Consider the following 17,250-nt stretch of genomic DNA (forward strand, 5'->3'; position numbering starts at 1 on the left):
GGGGCCGCCCGGAGGGAGGAGATGAATCCCCCAGGACGATTGTGTTCCATCACGGGAACGACTGGGTTTTTCTCTGTTTTTGAGACTTTTCTCGGGGACAAAGGAGAGGGGAAATACGCATCTCCCGACTCCTCGCCGACATCATCTGCAACGTTTTCACACTGTGCGTTTTAGCGGGGCAGAGAGCATGCAGAGCTTTAGAACAGTGCCTGGCACATAGTAAACCCTTAATAAATACCATACCAAATACCATACAAAAAATCAAGTAAAGCAACTCCACCCCTTCATTCATTCAAGCGTATTTATTGAGCGCTTACTGCGTGTGACCCACACCACTTATGTACACATCCATCAGTGATTTCTTTTTAATTCCCGTCTCTCCCTCTAGCCTGTAAGACCTGGTGGGCGGTGTTGTCTGCTGCACTTTTACTGTTCTTGTTGGTTTAAGGGAGCCGGTCACGTTCACACTATGTAGACGCCAAGCGGCCTTTTAGAGAGGTGACAGAGAGTGGGAGTGGAGGTGGAGATGGGTGAGAATTTAAGGCCCACTGGGACGTTTAAGAAAATCTCTCACCAGATGACTACAGCCCAGCCTGGGTCTAAATTTGTTTTCACTTTGAGAGTAAACTCGTCCTCTAGGCTAAGCTCGTTGTGGGCAGGGAATGTGTCCGTTTAGACCGTGGGGAGGGATCGTCTCTATCCGTTGCCGAATAGTACTTTCCCGCCGGTCTGATCCAGGTGAGTAAACTGTGGAGAAAGTTCCACCCGTCCGCGTGGTAAATGGGTTTCCCTTCTGATGAGGCGAGAATGCAGTGGTTAGGAGAGCTCCGATCCGACGAGGCGAGTTCACACCTCACCGAATGAAGTGAACACGAGGCTGTCGAGACAGATAAAAGGGCGTTTGGCGGGAGTCCTTGCGATTGCTTGGAAGTAGAAGCTTGAAAGGAGACCCCCCGAAAGGAGACGCCTGAGGAAGCACTCTAGAATTGGAGCTCCAGAAACAGTTCAGAGCTACAGAACCAAAGGAATATTGCAGAAAGGCATCAGTGTGAGTTTTCTGTGGGAATTTTCTTTCTCCATTTGGGGACATCAGAGAGAATCAGCCACTGCTCTGATTGCATGAGGTGTTGGGAGAAATTATTATTATCATTAACAATTATTATTATTAACCATAACCAGCGTGGCCTGGTGGGTAGAGCACGGGCCTGGGGCTTCTGTGTGAACTTGGGCAACTCACTTCTCTTCTCTGTGTCTCAGTTAACTCATCTGTAAAATGGAGATTGAGACTGAGCGCCCCAGGTGGGACACGGACTGTGTCTAACCTGACTGTGGCCTGGCACATAGTAAGCACTTAACAAATTTAAGAAAAAATTATATATTTTGGTATTTGTTAGGCGCTTACGATGTTCCAAGCACAGTACTAAACTCTGGGGTAGAGACAGAATAATCAGTCAGAAACAGTACGAATTTGGGGGTGGGGGGTACAGAGAATGAATTCCCATTCTACAAATGAGGAAACTGAGGCCCGGAGAAATCAATTTACTTCCCCAAAGTCACACAGCAGGCGGATCCGAGATCAGACCCCAGGACCTCTGTCTCCCGACCCCGTTCAGTGACCTTCTTAAAGGATTTATTGATCTAGACTGTAAACTCGATTTTGGATAGAAGTAAATAAGGTTAGACACAGTCCATGTCCCACGTGGGGCTCACAGCCTTAATCTCCATTTTCCAGATGAGGTAACTGAGGCACAGGGAAGTTAAGTGACTTGTCCAAGGTCAGGCAGCAAACAAGTGGCAGAGCGGGGATTAGAACCCATGTACGTCTGACTCCCAGCCACTAGGCCATGCGGCCTCAGATGCTTCTAAGCACTGGGGTAGATTGAAGATAATTGGGTTGGACAGGAACTGTCCCACTTGGGGCTCACAGTCTTAATCGTTCTGGGCCCCTAGTAAGGGCTTGAATATTATTATTACAGAGAAGCAGCGTGGCTCAGTGGAAAGAGCCCGGGCTTGGGAGTCGGAGGTCGTGGGTTCGATTCCCGGCTCTGCCGCTTGTCAGCTGTGTGACTGTGGGCCAGTCACTTCACTTCTCTGGGCCTCAGTTACCTCATCTGGAAAATGGGGATGAAGACTGCGAGCCTCCCGTGGGACAACCTGATGACCCTGTATCTCCCCCAGCGCTCAGAACAGTGCTCTGCACATAGTAAGCGCTTAACAGATACCAACATTATTATCCATTCCATCTTCACTTCACTGACCAAAAAAGTCGACGCTTCGCCCTTCCTTCCCTCAGGACCCATGGCCGCGATAGAGCTGTCTCTGCGTCTCCAGGAGGAGGTGACCTGCCCCGTCTGCAGGGAGGTGTTCACCGACCCGGTGACCGTGGACTGCGGGCACAGCGTCTGCCGGGGGTGTCTCCCGCAGAGCCGAGGGGCACCCGAGAGACCCCCCACCTGCCCCGAGTGCGAGGAGCCGATCCGGCAAGACTTCCTCGAGTCGAATCGACGCCTGAGGACGTTGGCCCTGCTCGCCAGACAGCTCGGCCAGCATTTCCAGCCAAGGCCGGAAGAAGATGGCGTCTGTGGGAGACACCAAGAGGACCTTGACCTGTTCTGCGAGGAAGATAAAATGGCCATCTGCCTGGTGTGTAGCCAGTCCCGAGACCACCGAGGGCACGGTATCGTCCCCCTAGAAGAGGCCTCCAGAGAATACAAGGTGAGACACGGGCATTGTCGGAGGGCTTCGGTTCCAACCCTGCCTCAGAAGCTTTTTTAAAAAATAGTAAACACTTCCTATTCGTTCATGCATTCGATCGTATTTACTGAGCGCTTACTGCGTGCGAAGCACTGCACTAAGCGCTTGGGAGACTACAATATAAAACAATACGTACCAGGTGCTGTACTCCGTGCGAGAGTAAATATATGATCATCAGATTGGACCGGCCCCTATCTCACACGGGCCTGAAAGTCTAAGTGGGAGGGTGAACAGTGGGATGGTTAAAGTCCCCAATTTACAGATGAGGGAGCTTGTCTGCTGGGTGACCTTGGGCAAGTCACTTCACTTCTCTGGTCCTCAGTTGCCTCATCTGTAAAATGGGGATTTGAAACAGGTCCTCCTTCCTACTTAGGCTGTGTTTCCAACCTGATTAACCCGTATCTACTCCGGTGCTTAATACATACCACTATTATTATTATTAGCGGCCCCGGGTTGGGGACTTGGGAACTCACCACTATGTTTTCCTTGCAGGCGAAGTTTCAAGCGACCCTGGCTAATTTGTCAGAAGAGATAGAGGACATTGAAAGTCTGCTGGACCAAGAGAAGGATAAAGTTACCCTCTGGAAGGTGGGTGTACCATTCATCCCAGGCAAAGACAGAGGGGGGGCAGGGACCTCGGTGGTCTAGTGGATAGAGCGCGGGCTCGGGAGTCAGAAGGATGTAAATTCTAACCCGTGCCTCAGTTGCTTCATCTCTAAAATGGGGATTAAATCGGTGAGCCCCGTGTGGGACATGGACTGTGTCTAACCTGATGATTGCCCCAGGGCTTAGTACAGGGTCTACCGCATAGAAAGCGCTTAAGAAATACCACTAAAAAAAAAATTAAGCCCTGAATGAATGTTCATTGTGACAATAGAACAGTGTGAGGGCTGGAAGCATTTCTAAGTGCTCCTGTGGTAAAAGAAAAACTTTCTCAGAGTCTGGGTATTTTGTATATTGAGAAGTTTCCAGTACCAATCCATCAGTGGTATTTCTTAAGCATTTACTATGTGCAGAGCACTGTACTTAAGCGCTTGGGAGAGTACAACATAACAGAATTAGCGACGACATTCCCTAACCCTCCGTCTGTCTTCTGGTTTCCTCTGGTTTCCTTTGTTCTGATCTCTTCAGGAGTTGGTGGAGTCTCAGAGGCAGAGCATCCAGAAAGAATTTGAGAAGATGAGGCGCTTCCTGGTGGAAGAGGAGAAGTTTCACCTGCAGCGGCTGGAGTGCGAGGACCAGAAGATGATGTGCAGACGGAAGGAGAACAAGGAGGAATTGTCCCAGCGGATCTCCTCTCTGAGGGAGCTCGCCATCGAGCTGCAGGGGAAAATGGAGACCCCAGACCTGGAGTTGCTCCAGGTGAGAGGAGGAGAAAATCTCCTCTTATTGGTATTCTTAGTCTTAGAATTATAATCGTGGGATTTGTTAAACCCTTCCTCTGTGCCAAGCTCTGTTCAAGGGAAATGACTTCCCCAAGGTCACGCAGCAGACAAGTGGTGAAGCCGGGATTAGAACTGACTCCCAGGCCGAGCTCTATCCACTAGGCCGTGCCGCTAACATAATGATGTTATCATTATTGTCATTATTATTATCATCATTATCTTTATCAGTATTATTGTCATCATTATTTTTTATTCTAATCGTCATTATTATCATCATTTTCATTATTATTATCAAGGAACTTCCAGACTAGTGGGGGAGATAGATGCTAAAATAATTTGCTACTAGGAGAAAGTGAGGATGGGAAGGTCCCTGATACATACAAAATATACATCAAAGTATTGATTGATCGATTGACTGATTGGCTAGGTAACTCTCAGCACCATTATTCAATGCACATCTCCCTTTTCTCCACAGGATGTAAGGGACACCCTGAACAGGTACGTGCGTCTTCTTCGATTCCCTTAAGAAAGGAGGGTCCCCCAGTGAGTTGGGGGGAGGTGGGGAGGAGTCGAGGCGAGGAGACCCTTAAATGACCCTTAATGGCTCTTCCTAGGATCGACTCGGTCAAGCTGCAGAGACCCCAGCCCATCCCCATGCACCTAAAGACTGTTTGCCAGATCCCGGCTACTAGAGAGATGCTAAGCAGATTCACAGGTGAGAAGAATTCCCCGGACTTGTCGTTGAAAACAGGCCAGAGATGTCCAGATCTCTCCGGGGGTGGCGTCCCCCCCCCCGCTAAACCAATCGACTAATCAATGATAATAATAGTGGTTTTTGTTCGGCACGTGCAGTGATAACGATTGTGGTATTTTTTAAGCTCTTGCTGTGTACCAGGCACTGCACTAAGTGCCGAGGCGGATACGAGCAAATCGGGTTGGACTCAGTCCCTGTCCCACGTGGGGCTCCTGGTCTTGATCTCCATTTTACCGATGAAGGAACTGAGGCACAGAAGTGAAGTGTCCAAGGTTCCACAGTGGCAGAGCTGGGTTTAGAAACCAAGTCCTTTTGACTCCCAGGCCCGTGCTCTATCCCAGTGTGTAGCAAAGGCCTTTTTTGAGCATCTACTATCAATCGGTCAACCATTCGTAGAGCATTTTCTCTATGCAGAGCGTCTAAGCGCTTAACAGATGCCGTAAAAAGAAAAAAAAGTCGATCATTCAATCTCCCTTCTTGGCCCTGACTGTCCTTTGTCTCTCCACAGAGAACGTGACTCTGGATAAGGACACTGCCAACCCCATGCTCATCATCTCTGAGGACGGGAGAAGGTTACGAGCAGGAGTCACGGCCCTGGATCTGCCCGAACGTCCTCAGAGGTTCGACCGGTATCCCCTCGTCCTGGGGTCCCCTCGCTTCACCTCAGGGATCCATTACTGGGAGGTGGATCTGGGAGACTGGACCGCCTGGACCCTGGGAGTGTGTCGGGAATCCGTCGATAGGAAGGGCGCGTTCGTCACCTCGCCGGAAAATGGATTCTGGGTGATGAGTCGAAATATGACCGAAGGGGTTTCCGGCACCGAGTTCTCCCTCAAACTGAGAGAGCTCCCCCAGAACATAGGAGTCCTGCTGGACTACGAGGCCGGAGATGTTTCCTTCTACAGCGTGCCTAACGGAATCCTCCTCTTCGCCTTCTCCAACTGCTCCTTCTCCGGGCCAGTACGACCTTACTTCGGCCTGGCCCGCACCGGACGGGACGCGGACGACTCTTTCCTCACCATCAATCCAGTCGTCGGGATGACTGAGGGAGACCCGCCCACTGCTCACGGTGGACACCCTTCTCCGACCCAAACCCCTCAGATCTGCCCTTCTGACTTCAGTGTGTCACCTCACGGCCCCGCGTCCCCACCCCCGGAAGATGATGCCCTGCCGCTCTGTCCCTGACTTGGCTGTTTGTTCCGTTGTCGACGACGATGCCGTGGAAATTGATTTGCAGATGCAGGAAATAAAATCGGGTCTCTCTTAAAGGCTTCTCTGTGTTGCTTTCTTATTTTATTATTGTTACAAAGGAGAACCACAAAGGTACTTATTATCGTTAATTAGAACAACGAAGGTATTGGTACGCGCTCGTGGTTCAAAGTGTAGCGTTCGGGGTTAGGTTTGAGACAACCGGATTGGACATAGTCCCTGGCCCACTCAGAAATCAATCACCATTGATTGATGAGACACAAATTGGGGTCTGGGCAAAGTTAAGTCTGGGTTGAAAGAGCTGAAAGGGGCCTTTGGAATCTTGGGAAATCGATCCATCAGTGTTATTTATTGAGCACTTAAGGGTGCTGTACTAGGGGCTAGGGAGACACCCGATGCAATCGAGTTGATACGTTCCCTGTTCACAACAAGCTTATCGTCGACAGAGGGCCAGGCGTGAATATAAATAAATCATATATGTGAGTACATAAGTGCTGTGGGGCTGAGTGTAGGGTGACTACCAAGGGCTTAAATGGGTGCAGATTCAAATGCCTAGGTGAGCCGAAGGGAGACGGAGTAGGGGGAAAGAAGGCTTAATCTGGCTCAATCTCCCTCTTGGAGATGGGATTTGAATAAGGTTTTGAAGGTGGGGAGTGGTGGTCTGTCATATATGGAAGGGAAGGGAGTTCCAGGTCAGAGGCAGGACGTGGGGGAGGGGTTGGGGGTGAGAGAGATGAGATTGAGGTGCAGTGAGTAGGTTGGAGATAGATTCCAAGGGAGGTTCAGTTGTGCCCTCGGGCACATAGTGATCCCTTGGACACACACACAAAAAAATACAGGACAGTGTTGTACAATGTGCATTACCTGCCTACAAATGATCTACAAAGCGGCCCACACATATTTTAATCTTTCAATCCCTTTATTCTTTGGTTCTTTGGTTTTTCTGGGGTGTGGCCGGCTTCCTTAAAGAAAGCTTCCTCCGACTCTGGGAGGAAGGCCACATGGCCACTACCTTCCTTCATCAAGGTCCTCGCCCATTAACCCCTCACCGCCTTCCAGTCCTCCCATCTCCACGGCGCTTTTCGTTTCCTTTTCGACGGGGTCTGTAGAGAACCACCAGTCAGTCACCGGCCCGTTTCCTTCCACGACCCCAATTCCTTCCAAGGCCAGTCCCATTTGATTCTTTCCCTTCCCAGAACTCCTCACCAACGTTCATCTTGGCAGGGGGCCTAGTGGAAAGGGCCTGGGAGTCAGAGGACCTGGGTTCTAATTCCTCCTCCATAACCTTGGGCAGGTCACTTCACCTTGGTTTCCTCATCAGTTGAAATGGAAGTTCAATTAGACTGTGACTGCGTCCGACCTAACTTGCATCCACCCCGGAGCTCAGGATGGTGCTTGTAAGTGCTTACAATATACCAAAATTATTACCATTATTATTATTATTACGGTAAAGGCTGTAACCCTTCCAGAATTCATTCAGAGTTGATCCACCTCCCTTCTTGGTTTCCTTAATGACCTGGACAAACGCGTCAAAGACAGGAGACCTTGAAAGATGTAATTCCTCCCCCGAGCGGTGGGTTCCAAGGAATTGTGGTTGGCGGGGATCACGGCTCAGATCACCCCAAGGATGGCAGGGAGAGCCAGGGCCACCGCTGAGGCCAGGCGAGAATTTCAAAGCCAAAGCCACTTTTATCCGAGAGGCTTAGAATGATGAGCAAACCGGTCCTCAGAAAACGTCTTCGGCCCCCGCCTCCGGATGGGGTTTCCACGTCCTGCAGGCCATCGGCGGGAGGGGTCGGGGAAGGGTCTGGGGGTTTCTGGATGGCACCGGGGCAGCGGCTGAAGTTTTAAGTCACCTGCAGCGGGTCGGAACCACAGGAGAGCGAAAGGGCCCTCGGGCGGCTCCGGACTTCCCGTCCGCGGTACCGTCGGCCTTCGGGCGGCCGTCTCCTCCCCCCCGCCGGGAGACCCCGGCCCCCCAGAGACCGGCCCGGCGCCGCCTCACCCCCACCGTTCGCTCCCACACGCTCAGCCCAACACTTTGACGTTGCGCAGGTTGGCCCGGGCCTTGAAGCGCACGAACCAGCCACGGCTGGCGTTGAAGGGCTCGGCGGTGGCGCCGTCCCCCTGCTCGGCCTTGAGCTGGTGGTAGAGGCTGCGGGCCTTGTCGCGGATGGCCCCCAGGCTCACGGGGGTCCGGCCCCGGTTCTGGTCCTCCAGCCAGACCACCAGCAGCTTCTCCACCTGGGCGATGAGCCCCACGCGCTGCTTGGTGATCACGGTGGACTGCATGGGGGCCGAGCCCCGGACGTACTCCTGGATGCGCACTTTGTCTTTCAGGATGGTGATGATGGTCGTCCGCGGGATGTCCAGGGCTCGGCCGATCTGGGTGGGTGTCTCGCCCGTTTCCGCCCGCTTGATTATCTCCATTTTGGTTTCCATGGTGATTGCTCTTCGTTTCTGAGGAGGAGGGGGATGGGGAGGGAGGAGGAAGGAGAGAGGAGAGAGGAGGCGAGGAGAAGAAGCTCCTTTATTTTTTTTAAAATCTTTTTCTTATGGGATTTGTTAGGTGTTTACTATGTGCTAGGCACTGTACTAAGGACAGGGGTAGATACAAGTTAAACTGGTTGGACAGAGTCCCTTGTCCCATGTGGGGCCCACAGTTTTAATCCCTATTTTCCAGATGAGGGATTCCTCCTCTACTTATAGGCGAGGAACCTAATTCTGTTGTTTTGTACTCCCCCAAATACTCAGTACAGTGCTCTGCACATAGTAGGTGCTCAATAAATACCGTTGATTGATGAGGGAACCGAGGCACAGAGAAGTAAAGTGATTTGCTTAAGGTCCCCCCAGGTGGCAGAGCCAGGATTAGAACCCAGGTCCTTCTGACTCTCAGGTCCATGCTCTATCCACTAGGCCCCACTGCTTCTTTTATGGGCAGGGAGCACGTCCACCAACTTCACTGTACGGTACTCTCCCAAGTGTTTAGGACAGTGCTCTACACACAGTGAGGGCTCCGTAAATTCCGGTGCTTGATTGAGAAGGTTCCCACGTACCCGCTTTCCGCTTGACGGCCAAGGAGCAAACGAAATAGTCCGGAAGACTAGAGAAGCAGTGTGGCCTATTGGGCGGAGCCCGGGCCAGGGAGTCAGACCGAGCTGGGTTCTAATCCCGGCTCCGCCACTTATCTGCTGTGTGACCTGGGGCAGGTCACTTCACTTCTCTGGGCCTCAGATCCCTCGGCTCTAAAACGGGGATGAAGACCGTGAGTGCCAGGAGGGACTGTGTCCACCCCAATTTGCTTGTACCCGCCCCAGAGCTCAGAGCATAGTAAGCGTTTAACGAACGTCGCAATTATTATCCTCATCTGGAAGCAGACGCGGGTGGAGGGCTGTGGGGTGGAGCGATCGAGAGGGCCGAGGCGCTGCCGGAGCAATCGTCGGGTGAACTTCGACCCCGTGGCGGCAGAGTGAGCGGGTTTCGCTCCCCCTTCACCCAGGCTTCCGACCCGCTCCCGTCCCCCCTCCCCGCCGGGGCCGGGGGAGGCGGGTTCGCTCACCTTTCGGGTCTGGCGTCGCAGAGTCCGAACCGGTGTGTCGCGGGCCTGAAGGGGGGGGGGGGTAGAGGGAGAAGGTCAGGGGGCCGCTCACCCCGAATCGGAGAGTCTCCGGGCAAGGCCTGCCCGGTCGGGGCTCCGGACAAGGGCTGTGGAAACACGGTCCCGGCCTTCCAGGAGCTCGCCGCCTCACGCCGGGGACACCCCCTACTGATAACTTCTCCCCCGACCCTTTCACGGGAGAAGACTCAGTTGACCCCGTACAAAGAGAGCCCTGACTTTTGCCCGTTCCGAAGCCTGGGAAGGAACTGGGGACAGCAAGAGGTACCGGGGGAGAGGCCGGGCCGCGGGATGAGGAGAGACTGGGGGCAGGGGCATCGGCGTCTCTGTCTTAGAGCCACCTGCCACCTTGGAATCCCTTTGTGCCTCTCAGGGGACCGGGATGAACCAGTGCTTACCTGGGACCGGGCTGGGAGGGGTCCAGAGGCCGCGGGCGCCGCCGACCGGACTCTGGAGCTCCTTTCGGGTGGATTGCCGGGCGGCTGAGGGACGGGCAGTTCTGGGCGGAGGGAAGAGACACACCGGACGTTGTCCCTGTCCTGCGACCTTGTCCTCTCAAAGGGTCCCGCCTAATCGCGGAACCCTTCGGCATCTCTCCCAGACCCCACCCCAAAACATCCTTTTCCCGTGACAATCCACCCCCCCGTTGTGACTGCCGTCGGTGTGTTGGTTGATGTCCCGACGGCGGTGGGGGAGTGCAGGCAGGGTGGCTTAGTGGCTAGAGCCCGGGCCTGGGAGTCAGGACCTGGGTTCTAATCCCGGCTCCGCCACATGTCTGCTGTGTGACTTCGGATGAGTCACCTAACCTTTCTGTGCCTCGGGTGCCTCATCTCTAAAATGGGGATGAAAACTGTGAGTCTAATGTGGGACAGGGACTGTGTCTAATCTGATGAACCTGTATCCACCCCGGGCGCTTAGAACAGTCATTAGCACATCGTAAGCATTCAACAAGTACCATAATTATTATAATTTGGCAGAGGAGAGGGACCCTGCCTTCCCCCCGACCCCATCCCACCCAGTCCCAGAATTCCATCTGCTGCCAGGCTCCTGAACACGGCTGGGGTTGCCCGCTCCCAAGGAAGGAGGTGGGGGAAGAGGAACGGGGGGAGCATCCTCTCCCCCTCGTCTGCCTGGGTTCTGCTCAGACCCCACGGGCCCCTTCGCCCCAAGGCGCCTCAGTGCCTCACCGCTCTCCTGAGGGGACTCAGGCTCCTCCTTGATCCTCCAGCTCAGCAGCTCCTGGGATTCCGGTTGCGGGCTCCAAGCCCCCTCCTCCTGGGGCCCTCCCTCCGGCTGGGGTCCCGCGGGGTCGCCCGGGGACTCCTTCTTCTCCAGGACTTCCTGCCCGTGCACCTGGACCGTGACCTTAGGACAGACACGGGCCTCGGAGGGATTAGCGAACCCGGGGCCAGGCTTCAAACCCTCGCCCCCAGCCCTGGATTTCCCTGGGAGATTGTGTCTCCCCCCCAGTCCGCCCGCAACCTCCGGGGCTGGGTCCCAGCTTAAGGGCCGGCTCCTAGCCCCCAGCCCCAAGAGGTTCAGTGTTGGGGAGGATCTGGGAGCCCTAGGTGGGAGAGACGTGAGCCCGTTTCGTTGCCAGAGTGGCGGGGGGTGGCGAAGAAGCTCCGGAGAAAGGCCAAGGGCCGGGGTGAAGAACTCGTCTGTCCTAGATGGGGGCGACGGACCCTCCCACCACCCGGGGCTCTCCCCCTGCACCCCATGGGGCAGAAACCGCCCCCGAACCGCATCTCCAGTGCTTAGTATAGTGCCTGGAACATAGTAAGCTCTTAACAAATACCATCTCTATTATCTCCGGAGCTGCTCTTTGAAACGGGGGGGTCGCAGTCCCGAGATCGAAGCTGCGGCTCTCGGGATCCGGCTTGGGGAGGGAGGGCCGAGGCTGGAGGGGGAACGGAGCTGTGCCCCCACCCTTCAAGGGGCCCCCACCCTTCAAGGGGCTTGGGACCCACCCCCGCCAGCCGGTCTCCCTGGCTCACCCATCGGATCAGTCTTTCGGGCTCCCGCTGCAGCCCCTCCACCAGGGCCACGGCCTCCTCGCCGCTCTCCGGCCGCCGCTCCCGCACCCAGGCCTGGATGTCGGCGGGCAGGACGGTGAGGAACTGCTCCAGCACCAGCAGCTCCAGGATCTGCTCCTTGGTGTGCCGGTCCGGCCGCAGCCACCGACGGCACAGCTCCCGGAGCCGGCCCAGGGCCTCCCGGGGCCCGCCCGCCTCCTGGTAGCGGAGCTGCCTGAAGCCCTGGCGGAAGGTCTCGACGTTGCCGGGGTCTCCTCGGGGTGCGGGCTCCGGCCCCCGGGGGACATCCTCCTCTTCTTCCTCCTCCTCCTCCTCTAGCTTGCAGAGGGGAGGTCGGAGATGAGCCTGTAGCAGCGGGGCCAGGGCGCTGGGCATCATCTGGCTCCCGGGACCACCGAGTGCCACAGGGAGCCGGGCTTCTCTCCGATGGGAGTCGGGGGGCCGGGCTTCTGTCTCGAGGGAGTCGGGGGCCAGACTTCTCTTCTGAGGAAGTCGGGGGCCAGGCTTCTCGTCCGAGGGAGTCGGGTAGCCACTTCTCTCCCGAGGGAGTTGGGGGGATCGAGCTTCTCTCTCGAGGGAGTCAGAGGGACCGAGCTTCTCTCCCGAGGGAGTCAGGGAACCGGGCTTCTCTCCCGAGGGAGTAGAGGGCCGGGCTTCTCTCCCAAGGGAGTCAGAGGGACCGAGCTTCTCTCCGGAGGGAGTCGGGGGCCGAGCTTTTTCCCTGAGGGAGTCAGAGCCCGAGCTTCTTCCTGAGCAAGTCAGGAGCTGAGCTTCTCTCCCGAGGGAATCGGGGGCCGAGCTTCTCTCCCGAGGGAGTCGGGGCCCGAGCTTCTCTCCCGAGGGAGGCAGGGCCTTGGAAATGTTTCCGGTGAGGTCTCTGGAAGAGGAAGGGAGAGGAGGAAACCGGGCTGAATCAGGAGCCACCCAAGGTGCTTCTGGGACAGTAGTAGACATGGTATTTATTATATGCTTTCTACGCGCACAGCACTGTACTTAAAGCAGTGGGAAAGAGTACCCAAGTATGAATTAGACATGGACATAGAATTAGACATTAGACATAGAATTGGAATTAAGAATTAGAATAGAATTAGAATTCTATCAGCCCTCAGAGGGCTCACAACCTGGGCCAATCCACCTCGGGGCTGGTGGGGGATGAGGGACACCTAACTAACACCTAACACCTAACACCCTCTTCAAAACCCTACTTAAAAATCACCTCCTCCAGGAGGCCTTCCCAGACTGAGCTCCTCTTCCCCCTCTACTCCCTCTGCCATCCCCCCTTTACCTCTCCGCAGCTAAAGCCTCATTTTCCCCTTTTCCCTCTGCTCCTCCACCTCTCCCTTCCCATCCCCACAGCACCGTACTCGTCCGCTCGACTGTATATATTTTCGTTACCCTATTTATTTTGTTAATGAATTGTACATCGCCTTGATTCTATTTAGTTGCCATCGTTTTTACGAGATGTTCTTCCTCTTGACGCTGTTTAGTGCCATTGTTCTCGTCTGTCCGTCTCCCCCGATTAGACCGTAAGCCCGTCAAACGGCAGGGACTGTCTCTATCTGTTGCCGACTTGTTCATCCCAAGCGCTTAGTACAGTGCTCTGCACATAGTAAGCGCTCAATAAATACTATTGAATGAATGAATAACTAGGGGTGAAGGTCAGTGCAGACATTCAGGGAAGTGTTTCTTCTTCAGGGGTTCAAAGACAGCAGACAGCGACTCTTTCGCCAGGTGCGGCACAAGCCTGCTAAACTTCATTTAACAACCACCTGAAAGATCTGAGCAGGGTTTTTTTTAAAAAAAAAAATTGAATCTTTTTAAATTAAAAATGGGAATTTTATTTGATTAGCATTTTAAAGCCCTACGTAGGGCAGTCTTACATTGAAGTTCTAAAGCAGAAGACGGTTTATATCCCTGGAGACCCCCTTAAATAGGGGGAAGGAATCAGTGAGACTCCCTACGGATGGGCAGAAGCAGTGGAAAGAGCACCTCTGGAAGTCAGAGGCCCTGGGTTCAAGTCCCGGCTCCCTCATGTACCTGCTGTCTGACCTGGGGCAAATCTCTTCACTTCTCTGAGCTTTAGTTCCTTCATATGCAAAATGGGGATTCAATACCTCTTCTCCCTCCTGTGAGTCCCATGTGGGACCTGATGATCTTATATCTACCCCAGTACTTAGTACAGTGCTTGGCACATAATAAGAGTTTAACAGTTATCACAGCTATCATGAAACGGGACTCGAGGTCATTCTAGAAGGCTCCCCAAAGCATCTCCTGATACTTAATATTTGTTTTCACAGAGTGGACCTACGCCATGGTTCAGTGCTTAGCACACAGTAAGCGCTCAATAAATTCCACGGAGTAACTGCTTGCCTCCAGAGTTAGCATCTTTTTGCGAACAGTAAACCAAAGAAAATGTACTCTCAGCGGCCTGGGAGATCTGAGCAGAGACAGGTGAACGTTGTAAACATAAGAAGGAATATAACGCTAGCAAAGGGGAAAAATGTTGGACAGAACTTTCCAAGGGTCGGGGGGAACCTATTTCTCACAGGACCAGGGAGAGGATGGAATGGAGGCAGTAAATCAGTGCTATTTATTGAGCGCTTACTGTGTACAAGTCATTCATTCAATCCTATTTATTGAGCGCTTTCTGTGTGCAGAGCACTGTACTACGCGCTTGGGAAGGTACAATCCAGCAATAAAGAGAGACAATCCCAGCCCACAACGAGCTCATAGTCTAGAGGGGGGGAGAGAGACATCAATCCAAGTAAACGGGCATCAATACAAATAAATAAAATGCCAGATACATACAAAAGTGATGTGGGGCGGGGAGAGGGGCAAGAGCAAAGGGAGCAAGTCAGGATGACGCAGAAGGGGAGTGGGGGATGAGGAATAGGGGGGTTCGGTATTTATTGAGCGCTGTGTGCAGAGCACTGTGCTAAGCGCTTGGGAAAGTACAACACAACAATAAATAATGCCATTCCCTATCCACAGCGCCCTTACAGTTCTAGAGGGGTTATTTGCCTCATCCCCAACCGCGCATCACTTTCACACTAATCTTTATATTTTATTAATATAAATATCCTATATTTTTTATTTATATTAGCATCCATCTCGCCCTCTACACTCTTTACGGGTACACGGTCAGCGCTCAATAAATACGATTGACTGCTTGGGCAGGGAACGTGTCTACCACCTCTTGTTACGTTATACTCTCCCCAGCGCTTAGTATTCATTCTATAGTATTTACTGAGCGCTTACTATGTGCAGAGCACTGTACTACGCGCTTGAAATGTACATTTCGGCAACAGATAGAGTGTTCTGCATACAGGAAGCGTTTAATACTATTCATTCATCGACCACCCTTCCCCTCACGACCCGCAACGCCCTTGAAGACTGTGAGCCCCAAGCGGGACATCCTAATAACCTTGTATCTGTCTCAGCGCTTAGAACAGTGCTTGGCACATAGTAAGCGCTTAACAAACACCAACATTATTATTCTTCTCGGGGATGATGATAACGCTACGATGAGGCCCCCCCCCCCGCATTAGAGGCCGTTGCTTGTCAAGACCCAGAAGCCTTTGCAGCCGGTCCCTTGGCGCCCCCCGCTTAGCCCCATTCGCCCCAACTTACTTTGGACTACGACGCCACTGCACATGCGCATCTTCACCCCCCCGGAACACGTGACCCGGACCCCTCCCAAAAAACTACCCCCGAGAACTACATTTCCCAGAAGCCTCCGTGGCCCGTCGCCCTACCAATGAGACCGGAGGTCAGGTGGAGGGGGCGCGTTGCTAGGAAGAAGGGGCCAATCGCGTGGGCGGGCTGGGCGATCGCTGCGCCAATCAGAGCCCGCGGTTTCCGCGGCCTTGCTCTCGGGTCCAATCACCGCGACAGGCTCGTCTCCATGGCAACGGCTGCGGGCCGCCTCTTCTGCCTTCCCGGAGGCTTCTGGGAAATGTAGTCGTGCTCCTGATTGACCGTCTCCTCCGGGACCATCCCGTTTCTTCCCTGTGGCGAAACCTGGGGCACTGACTTTTATTATTATTAATCACAATAATAATAAAAAATACTGCATTCATTCATTCAATCGTATTTATTGAGCGCTTACTAGGTGCCGAGCACTGTCCTAAGCGCTTGGAATGGACAATTGGGCAACAGATAGAGACCGTCCCTGCCCAACGACGGGCTCACGGTCTAGAAGGGGGCGAGACAGACAACAAAACAAGTAGTCAGGCATCAATACCATCAAGATAAATAGAATCATAGATATAGACACATCATTAACAAAATAAATAGAGGAATAAATCACCTTTACAAATATGCACAAGTGCTGTGGGGAGGGGAAGGGGGAAGAGCAGAGGGAGGGAGTAGGGGGAATGGGGAGGGTATTTGTTAAGCACTTACTATGTGCCAGACAAGCGTGGCTCAGTGGTCATGGGTTCGACTCCCGGCTCTTCCACCTGTCAGCTGTGTGACTGTGGGCAAGTCACTTCACTTCTCTGTGCCTCAGTAATAATAATAATAATGATGGTATTTGTTAAGCGCTTACTATGTGCAGAGCACTGTTCTAAGCGCTGGGGTAGACACAGGGGAATCAGGTTGTCCCACGTGGGGCTCACAGACTTCATCCCCACTTTACAGATGAGGGAACTGAGGCACAGAGAAGTGAAGCGACTTGCCCACAGTCACACAGCTGGCAAGTGGCAGAGCCGGGATTTGAACTCATGACCTCTGACTCCAAAGCCCGGGCTCTTTCCACTGAGCCACGCTGCTTCTCAGTGACCTCATCTGTAAAATGGGGATCAACTGTGAGCCTCACGTGGGACAACCTGACCCTGCATCTCCCCCAGCGCTTACAACGGTGCTCTGCACATAGCAAGCGCTTAACAAATACCAACATTATTATTACTAAGCGCTGAGTGGGCTCATTCATTCACCTTTATTGAGCTTGTAATAATAATAATGGTATTTGTTAAGCGCTTATTATTTGCCAAGCACTGCTCTAAGCGCTGGGGTAGATACAAGGTAATCAGATTGTCCCACGTGGGGCTCACATGTTTTAATCCCCATTTTTACAGATGAGGTCACTGAGGCCCAGAGAAGTGAAGCGACTTGCCCAAGGTCACAGAGCAGAGTGGCAGAGCCGGGACGAGAACCCACATCCTCTGGCTCCCAAGCCCGGGCTCTTTCCACTAAGCCACGCTGCTTCTCGCTGCTTTTACTTGGTCTTGGGACAATACAGTGCAACTGAATTAGCAGACACATTCCCTGCCCCTTAGGGACCTGATGATCTTGTATTTACCCCAGGGCTCAGTATAAAGCTTGGCACAGAGTAAGCGCTTAACAAATACTCTTACATTGTTCGTTCATTCATTCTTTCAATCGCATTTGTTGAGCACTTACCGTGTGCAGAGCACTGTACTAAGCGCTTGGAAAGGACAATTCAGCAACAGATAGAGACCATCCCTACCCAACCACGGGCTCACAGTCTAGAAG

At 53.3% G+C, this 17,250-nt stretch overlaps 2 protein-coding genes across 2 annotated transcripts; one reads left to right on the plus strand and one right to left on the minus strand.

The window, feature by feature from the left end:
* The first annotated feature begins 2,298 nt into the window (after positions 1 to 2,298).
* On the plus strand, positions 2,299 to 6,142 carry LOC100087725 (E3 ubiquitin-protein ligase TRIM11-like). Its single transcript, XM_016226471.2, has 6 exons — positions 2,299 to 2,715; positions 3,247 to 3,342; positions 3,886 to 4,116; positions 4,615 to 4,637; positions 4,754 to 4,854; positions 5,402 to 6,142. The coding sequence occupies exons 1-6, from the start codon at positions 2,299 to 2,301 to the stop codon at positions 6,076 to 6,078; spliced, it is 1,545 nt and encodes a 514-aa protein (XP_016081957.2). The 3' UTR covers positions 6,079 to 6,142.
* A 14-nt stretch (positions 6,143 to 6,156) lies between these two features.
* On the minus strand, positions 6,157 to 15,421 carry LOC100087413 (zinc finger protein 496-like). The gene is made up of 6 exons (XM_029073384.2): positions 15,385 to 15,421; positions 11,716 to 12,631; positions 10,906 to 11,083; positions 10,117 to 10,217; positions 9,662 to 9,706; positions 6,157 to 8,562 (listed from the first exon to the last, which is right to left on the minus strand). Exons 2-6 carry the CDS (start codon positions 12,130 to 12,132, stop codon positions 8,131 to 8,133), a joined length of 1,173 nt encoding a protein of 390 aa, XP_028929217.1. The 5' UTR covers positions 12,133 to 12,631; positions 15,385 to 15,421; the 3' UTR covers positions 6,157 to 8,130.
* Between the last annotated feature and the right edge of the window lie 1,829 nt (positions 15,422 to 17,250).

Source organism: Ornithorhynchus anatinus, chromosome 10, assembly GCF_004115215.2.
Source record: "Ornithorhynchus anatinus isolate Pmale09 chromosome 10, mOrnAna1.pri.v4, whole genome shotgun sequence".
In the NCBI taxonomy this organism is placed as follows: Eukaryota; Metazoa; Chordata; class Mammalia; order Monotremata; family Ornithorhynchidae; genus Ornithorhynchus; species Ornithorhynchus anatinus.